General features: G+C 36.0%; 1 protein-coding gene across 1 annotated transcript in view; it reads right to left on the bottom strand.

Moving 5' to 3' along the window:
* Positions 1–8,905, bottom strand: part of SUB1 (SUB1 homolog (S. cerevisiae)) — a 9,544-nt gene extending 639 nt beyond the window's left edge. Inside the window, exons 1-3 of the mRNA XM_010012040.1 lie at positions 8,827–8,905; positions 7,036–7,155; positions 2,012–2,120 (exon numbers count right to left, since the gene is read on the bottom strand). Of these exons, the coding sequence (XP_010010342.1) occupies positions 2,012–2,120; positions 7,036–7,155; positions 8,827–8,898 (301 nt within the window). The 5' untranslated portion in view covers positions 8,899–8,905. The remainder of the gene's footprint in view (positions 1–2,011; positions 2,121–7,035; positions 7,156–8,826) is intronic.
* Positions 8,906–9,518: the final 613 nt, after the last annotated feature.

Here is a 9,518-nt window from a genome sequence, read left to right as displayed (position 1 = left end):
CTGGCTCCTAAAAGCCATACCTCTGTGGACTGAACTTCTAGATGCTTTGAAAGTACCATAATACGGGGGGAGGGGAATGTTACTCCTGTTTCTTAAAGCACTGTAAGTAATTCATACTATATGTAACATTTTAAGTTACTCCACTCCCTAGCCAACATGGAAGTTACTTTTCACTACAGTTTCTAGCGACAATTAATACTTATTCAGTGCCCCACATCCCATCTTCTCAGTTCTAAATTTGTACTGCCTCAAACTTGAGTCCAGGCACGTGGTTCCTTTGTGCATTAGTCTCCTCATTCTTCCCCTACAATCTCTATGCCACCTCTATGCAAGTACAGACTCACAGGCCTACCTCTCATACTCTCTCCCGCCAGGCTCTTCTACTATTTACCCCCACTCTCCCCTCTCAGTGATCAGGTTTCCTTCATTGCTTTCTCCCTGTAGGTGGAGCAGGACCTGAAAACAGGTGAAACTTTGAATTCCATTTCTGGGGCTCATCACCTTTTTTTCTTCTACCATCACTGTCTTATCAGAACATCACCCTAATTTTGACCAGCAAGTAGTCTGCATGGAACTAATCTAAGAAGCTTTCCACCAGTCTTTAGTGGGCAGGTTTCTTTAGAAGAGTTAGGCCAGGTGTGTTAACCATTATTAGGGAACCAAACATCCCTGAACCACATACTAGTTGAACTGCATGCAGCTCAGACCTGCTGTTTTATGAGATTTGACACAGTAATTTAAACTGTTACATTTATTTTTTTTTTATTACACAATTTCAACTGCTTATGCTGTTTTCAGTATAACTAGATAAGCAGCTTGTAAGTACATCAGTATTCCATCCTAATAGAATTCAGACCCTTTTACCACACTGATAAACATTTCTACTTATATCACGTAATTTTTGTCACTTGGCCTACCCATCAAATCTACTACAATGATTGTAGTTTGCCACTCAAACTGTATACACTTTTGACTTCACCTCAAAATACAGCAGGTTAAAGTCCTTAGAAGATAAAAGACATCTTTTTTGTTAATTAGCAACAACAAATCCAAATCAAGATATTTTCCTGTACCATATCAGTGCACCTATTCATACAAACCTATTTTCAGTGGTTATTTAAGAAATGGTGAAAATGCTTCTAAAGCTTTCCAAATGTCTATTCACCAAGTTGCCCCTGGTCACACCAGAAGAATGTGACAAACTGTACACCTATTGTATATTAAATGTCTCCAGTCTCCATGGCAGAATGTTTCATACTTACCTCTTTACTTGGCACAGCATAAAAACTAATTAAAAGAAGGCTTTTCTAACAGAAGCAGTATGATATTAATCTAAGCATTGCTACACCAACTACCCTTGTGTCCTCACCCTGCAGGTGGCAAAGTTCTGAGAAAAGTTCAGGGAAGTTATGCCATAAAAAGCAAGTATGGGAGTGATAATTGAAGGTAAAATGGCTTATGCTGTGCTGCTGCTTAGAAGCACAGTGAATACCTGAGGTATCTGCACCTCAACTAAAATCTTTACACATGTTCTCCGAAATTAGTTATATCAAGTGTTTTAATTATTTTAATTAAAATTTTACAGAAATCGAAGTACATTAATTGTTTAAAAGAAATTAGAATCTTATCACAAGTTAAGTTAAATCTTTTCCGTGAATTTTGAAAAAAGAAATCAATTTATAATAAAAGAAAAACTGCATCAATTTAATCAGGGTGTGAGGTGGTGTGTGTACAGCTACATATGTAAGTCCTATACTGAATTTGTTTGTATTTGATGCCTTGTTCTCCATAAATCACGGAGGATCCATTTAGGAAAAACAGATTCAAGACAATAAACCCAATTTGCTTTTGTTTCTGATCTGCAGATAAAACTACTCCAATGTTCAAATATAAATAATTAAAAAGTAAAGCAAAAAAACAATGCAGCAATAAAGTATAAAGATCTGATTCACAAAGTTCCCCAGCAAACTGCAGACATTTTAATACAAAGTAACATGAAGCAGAACAATACCTTTTCTGCCAGGCTTCATTTCACCTTCTTGATCCATCCAATATTCTCTAATATCAATTAAGACTTTCCCTTTAAAGTCACGAACACTGACATATCTCATTTTGCCAATCTGTCAAAACACATATAAGGGTCTTTTAGGTATTTTGTATATTACAGCATTCACTTTTCCCAGCAGTATCAGGCTCTAACATGTGACATTGCACACTACAGCTTATTTTAGGCAGCAGAGAAAAACTAGATGAAAAGCTTAATCCAGAGTAGTTAGTAAGCTAATAAGTAACAACTTAAAATGAGTTGAACACTCAATGCTTAATGCGAAAATAGCTCTCCTACAACAAAAATACCTGTATTCTTAACACACTTACTTCTTATCAAAGCCACTAATTTACTGTTTGTTGAAATAAAATCTTGCCTCTCTTATAACCATCTTCATTTGCAGCAGCTGTAAACAGACAGAGAAAGAGGAAGCTCTCCTCCAAAATCTAAATTTTAGTCAGTTTCATGCATACAGAAAGCAAATTAAATACTCACATGTGACAACCACAGTTTTAGAGGTTTTTAGTTTGGGTTTGTTGGTTTTGGGGTTTTTTCTTTTTTTTTAAAATACAGTAAATACAGACAGAAGTGAAAGTTAACCATCAACTGTCCCATGCTGACTCCCCAAGTCCTCATGGCACTTTGCAGGAACTGTGGTTAAAAGACTGTCTCACTCCACCAGGTGTCCCAAAGAAAACATTCAACTCCTTTACATTTACCAATATGTAGCACAGCATGAAATGACTTTGGAATTCCAGAATTTCTGCACCACAGCAGCTTAATTGAGTTATGAGGGTGCCAAAGAGGAGGGAAAACGGACAACTCACACTGACAACTATTATGTCACACTATGTACTAGGCTCATTAAAGATCTTTCCAAATTTGGTTAAAAAAAATATTTGTTAACATAAATTCAAAGTACGTTGTGAATCTGAGAATCAGAAATTGGATAGTAAAAACACAATCAAATACAATTCATGTAAGAAATTCTTCAAATTCTGTATACACCTTCTGGATACTCACTATGAGGAAAGAACACATTCTAAAGAAAACAGTTTTAAAATAGAATATCCCTTCCTGGTAAAACATTTCACTTCAGTTTTCAGCTTCCTTAGTTGATGCATCTTGCATTTTAATACAATTTAATGAAGGCCCACACATATCAGCATTAAATCTGACCAGAAAAATTGAACAACTCTAATCAACTAAAATTGTTTGCAGATTTTTAAGTCATAAGTTGTTATTTCACAAAATAGATATAAAGAAAAATACTTTGTGCTTGCTTAAAGTGATTTTTCTTCTTATGTAGATCACTAACTCTAAAACTGATTTTAAAACCATTAGGACATCTTTAGATACCATAAGCCTGAAGCAGTTTTCCTGCTTCAAACCACCCTTTAAAATGAACAAGACATTACAGTTTATAAGATTAGTATTTTTTGAATGATTAAATACTTTCAGCATACTATAAATATAACATTCAAAAATAAGGTATGATGTCACGATAGCTGAGTTCTTTCAGACCAAACTTGGTACCATGCCCAAGTCCATCAGTGCTGCTGGAAAAGAATATCCTAAATAGCCTACACGAACAACATTTCTTGGTTTTACCCTTTAATGTGTCAGTGACTTTTAAGGTCACCTCTAAGAGCAGCTTCAACTAGTACTACACACAATGCTTCCCTCCCTCCTGGCACTGATTAATTTCTGAACAATTCTTTTTCTACACAGCAGCTAATAGCACTAGGATAATTTCTCTGATCCAAGACATCTCTATATCTCTATAACTACAGTAGTGTTCCATGGGTTGTACTGATTTATAGCAGCATAGTTACTGCTGTTCAACCTTCATAGACAAGTTCATATGCTTTTTTATTACATATTACAGCTCCTTAGATTACAGCACTCTATTGAATTACATACACCAGAAGACATTAAAAGCATTATTTCCAGGTTTCTATTTCTTGAATAAAAGGCACTGAACTGTGTCGCAGTTCCTTTCACAGCTATGAAATTGACTTCCTCTTACGAGCTTCAGTATCACCTTCTTTACCATTTTTCCTGTTTCCAGTTTGTCTTGATTAAACTGTGGAAGTAAAAATAGCCAAAAAGCACCCTTCTTTCTTAGGTGATAACTACATGTATAGCATTAGAAAGAGCACAATAAAAAGTCCTGTAAACAGCGAGATCTGCAACACTGCAAACTGACCGTGGTATGCATCAGTGACCACCTAAGTTTCATAATTAATGTGCTAAACCAATCACCTTTCCAGAGCATCATAAATTTTTATTTCTCTACTGTCAGCCTATGATAAACAAAAATATTATACTGGGAAACTGAAGAACTTATTTCTCACAAGTCACAAAGGAAGTACCTCCCAAACAGAAAAAAAAAAATAATCATATATATAAAAAAATATCATATATATGTAAAAGAAAGGAGAGGAGCGCAGAGGCAGAACAACACCTAGACATCTTTTGAATTAACAATTTCAGTGAAGTGTGTGATCATGCAATGCGGTTCCACTTTGGGTAGTCATTAATACTACGTCCTGACAGCATTAAAAACCTTATCCAAATTAGGCACAGGTAGATGACAGGATCTGTCAAACTAACCAAAGAACATTATGCAGGGCTCATGTTGGCTTAAAGTTACAGACAGGAATCTTAACAGATCAACACAAAACCCTTCCACATAATCATAACGCTTGTCCTTAGCGTATCTAGTAATACATCACAAACAGGAGTAAGACAAATATCCACAACCCAACTGCACCTAAATCCTGCAAGAAATTCGAAGTATACTAGGCTAACTATAAAACCTAAAAAAGACCAAGACATGTAAATAAACAAAATACACTTGGTCTCTTATATTGAATTAAGTCCCTCCTACTTAGAATTATGCTATTCTCCGTAATTAGTTCCAAAAATACCATCACACCAACATTAGTCTCAAGCAAAAAAATAGTAAAATGCACATCCTGACGAAAATGCTGAATTTTCTGAATACAGCAGACACAATGAGCTTTATATGAAGGGAAGCTGTATACTTCAAGAACACAGCCTGTGGGTGTAGAACAACAAGCCTTTAAGCTTCCCATCATTTGTGCCACTCCCATACACAATATGGACATCAAAGAATTTCTGTCCTATGAATGCTTTACAGCCACACTTGTAAGTAATACTGCAAAGCCTCTTGTACATCAGACATGATTTTACTGCCATTGGAAAGCAGAAAGGAAAGCTTCTTGTATTAGTAACAGCCCTAGAACAAACAAAATAATACCTAAAAAACCCCCCAAAAACTCCTAAACAAAACATTAACACACAACTAGATCTTCTAGCATGCTGTCCTGGGGTGGAAGGAGGGAGAGTAAGTATCGTCAGACCTAACAGTGCTGTTTCTACTCTGAAACAGTACAATCTTAGTTAACACACATAAGCTGATGAAAAAACTCACCATGCTGCACATAATACACTAAGCGATCTAAAAAAACTTTTGTTGTTGATTAATTAAAAGGCAGGCAGAGACTAAGTAACACTGATATTTTAGGTCAAGGTGATACTCAAAATATTTTTTCTCTATTATACTCAGCACTGGAAGAATCCTGTTCTCAGACTAACTTCAGTTATTTTTAGTAACTTTTTATTATCTTAGGTCAAAAAAGTTGAAATAAATCAGAGCACGCAAATACTTTTGGTTTTATCTGAAAGGATTTGGGGTTTTTTGCACCAGGAAGTGTTAAAAATTTTAACAGCCTTCTCCAAAGCCGGAGCTTTCTGAACTTATTACAAACATGGCATAAAGTATACATAGCTTTTTTTGAGTTCTAACTGCACTTCACCTCATGAGGTGCAAAAGTCACAATCTCATTTTTCTGATATGGCTCAAAACATGCCCTTGGAGAGCTAGAAGCATTATATTCTTCCTTTGATGAGGAAGTCCAGGCACTGCCTTTAACTGAATCTCCCTCTCCCAGATATATATGAAGAGGAAAGTGAGAGCTGATAAATTAAAGAAAAATTATATATTTAAAAAGAAATCTCTATTACAGTATTAGTTAAGCAGATCTTCTCTCTCGAAAAGATTGGTTGGGTTTGGGGTGGGGGGTGTGTGTGCACGCACATTACTTTGCACAGTTGCAGCCCAAAACCATTTATTTTGCCTTACTCAGTGTTGGAGCCATCTTACTAGGCACCTTTCTCATACTCTTTCATAAACTTAAGAATCAAAGTCTCCAAGTTCCTTTCTAACCAGCTAGTCAGAGACATTTATTAAGTCTTGATCCACACCCATAAAACAGGTAATTCTGAGCTATGTATACTGTTGCACAGCTTTTAGCACACTGCCTCAGCCAACCCCAGGAACTACAAATACCCTGACTTCACAAATTCATCTTGCTACTGAGAAATGTACATTCATCTTAAGATCAAGGACAATAAATCACAATCTTTCTGGAAGATCAGTGAAAAAAAAAAAAAACAAACAATAAAACCCACAAACCAAAAGCCTGCATCATAAAACAAAGGAAGAAACAAAACTTATTCCAAGACACTGTCTTATAAGGAGCCAAACTGCTCTTGACCTAGTTAAATGAGAACGAAGAGTCTATACTTTGGTTTCCAAGAACCCTTCTTTCTAGAATCCTGAATAAAAAACATTTCTATGTAGAGACAGTCCTGATCTAACATTTAAAGCATACTCATGGAAAGCGTTGTATTTACCAACAAAATGACTACCCAGAGTTACCATGGGCAAAGACATAAGGGTTAGATCAATTGCTACAGCTCAGATACTTTTCACTCTGCTGAAACCTAACAACTCTTTTTCTGAGCATCTCAATTGCATGCTAGCACCATAATCCCCTTTACCAGACTTCAGGAGACCAAGCACTGTGCCATCAAAATACTCAGACCACCTCATAAAATTTATAATGATTATACACAGCATGTTACCCTAATCAGGCTCTAAGAGTCATCAATTTTACCTGAAACATATTTTCGTCTCTGTTACTGCTTTGCTTAGAAGAAGCTGCACCTTTTGAACTTTCACCAGTCTTTTGTTTCTTTACAGGCTTTTCTGGAGCTGCTTGCTTTTTCCTCTTTGCCTTGGAGCAAGAATAAAAAAGAAAAGCATGAACCACAACTCATTCTACCAGTTACAGAAAACTTTATATCAGTGGTCACAAACTACCACTATTTTTTCCTGCTGTGAATACAAGAATGCAATACTGTACATTTAGACTGGAATTTAATTAAGAAAAAATAAATTACTCAAATAACCTTAATTCTGTTCCCAAGTAAGTTTACCATAATACTTTGTCTTTGAAGAGAATTGAACTAGATCAAAACACATTTCAAAAATCCTACTTTTTCTGTGCAGTAAGACTGTTGGTTAGTAACGCTAAAGAAAAATTTGAAGTCTGATGGAAGTTTCGCCTTCCTTTCCACTGAGTAGCATAAAAAATGCAGGACAGCTTACAACTCTTTAAAAAAAAAAATAGATGAGATAATGAAGAAAGGCTCTGGAAACCACCTTCAGAGTAATTTTTTTTTTCTTTAACTACATCAGTGTTGAACCTCTGTCCATAGCACGATAAATTAAACGTCTTTAAATCATTCCGGTTGTAAATATAATTACCCACAGATGCTACAAAGTCTCTATTTCTACTAATGGTTATATGGTAACCATGTCCATCCCCCCCCCCCCCTCAAAAAAAAGAGTAATACCAAGATAGCAAAAACTAGTCTCACCTACTAGAATCATATTGTGGATAACCGCTTTTAAAGTCAAAAAAGTTCCAACACAAGTATGGGAGGTTAAAACTGGGGGGAGTAGGGAGAAAAGACAGACCCAAACCAAAACATCACCACTTTACTGCCCTCGAAAGCAGACTGCTAGACTCTGTCTTTTCAGGAATTCAGTTCCTCATAAAAAAAACAAATTCACCTGCTCATTTTCTGTTCTATTAGGATCTGACAGAATGCCTAATTTGCAAAGTGCAACAAAGCCACATTTGAACCAATTCAGTAAAGCAGACAGTCTTTTCACACACTACATTAGAAGATCTGATGTCTGCATTACCACCTAGCATTTCTTAAAAAGATAAATTCAGGTTTTATCTGGTTTTGTTCATAATGATTGGTACATCTATACAAACCTATAAATTAAGTAACTATTAAAAACAAATGGGAACACAGAATTCACACATTTAGAACAGTCAACATATGCTAAAATTAATCATCTTGAAGACATTCATTTCAGTTCAGCTTTTAAGTGAGAAACTAGCAGATGGTATTACAGTAAACGCAAGAACCTGAAACAGAAAAAGAACATGCAAACAAGATAAGCAAGTGGCACATGGAGGACAGAGCAACTGAGGAGTTTTGGTTTGGACAAGTAATCCCAATACCAAATTGAATAAGCAGGGATGGGGGAGGTATCTTTGTCTTCAAAATTAGTCCAAATTCTTACCACCAGGGCCACAGAAGCCTTCTATCACATGCCACAAAGCAGCAAAGAATTCCAGAAAGCTTATGTTTAGATATATCATATGGAAAACACTGAAGAGAGTAAAACTTAAGAAAAAACGTTTACTGCAAGGCAGAAAGCATACCCAAACCCTAATCTTGGGAGGTGGAGGGGTGTTTTTTGTTAGGTGTCTGATAAATCATATAAAATGACATGCATGTTGTGACATAATGCTCACCTAATTCCTTAAGACCAGCCTGAAATAGAAAAATTAATATAATAATAACAAACTACATATAATGTTCACCTTTTTGTCAACTTCACTATCTGAATCACTGGCAGATGAGCTTGATGACACAAGTTCCTTTGACTTAGGCATTCTAGGAGGAGAAAAATAACATTAGAATACTGCAAAAGAACTACATCCCATTACGGCTAAAAAGCCATCTTCAAACCTGTTTGTAAAGGCTCATCTTCTTCAAAACCCTTCTAAAGACTTTCTTGCCTTTTTATATACGTTTTAATACATGTTGTAGATGCAACATTACTCTTCCTGTTGATACCTATTCCTTTTTTTGCTGCAACTGCAATAAATGCAGTGGTTTAATTTCTGAGTGGTTTGGAAAGGGACAATTTTTCACGAGTTTCACATACACCTAGATATGGCAGAAACTAAAAATTTTCCTCCAGTTGAATTCCTTATATTCACAAATATAAACTATTAAGCCCATAGCATTAAATCTGCTCTTACACAGGCGTTTCACCAGCCGGATTTGCAAGCAACATGCTGCATAATCGTCATACACGAAGCTAAACCTCCCACCAATAATACAAAAGTCTGAAAAAACACTTCAGTTACAGTGAACTACGGTACTGCAATTAATATTTCCACTGCAGCTTCAACACATCAGCCACCAGAGTCTATTCATTTGCCAAGCAAGAGGGCATTCAGCCTTCCTCGAAGGCATGCTGCCAGGTGTGCTTCTACATCTCTCCAGT

The sequence above is a fragment of the Nestor notabilis genome, unplaced genomic scaffold (genome assembly GCF_000696875.1).
Source record: "Nestor notabilis isolate BGI_N333 unplaced genomic scaffold, ASM69687v1 scaffold6843, whole genome shotgun sequence".
NCBI lineage: Eukaryota > Metazoa > Chordata > Aves > Psittaciformes > Psittacidae > Nestor > Nestor notabilis.
The sequence above is the reverse complement of the archived record's forward strand: the minus strand, read 5'-3'. Positions and strand labels throughout refer to the sequence as shown.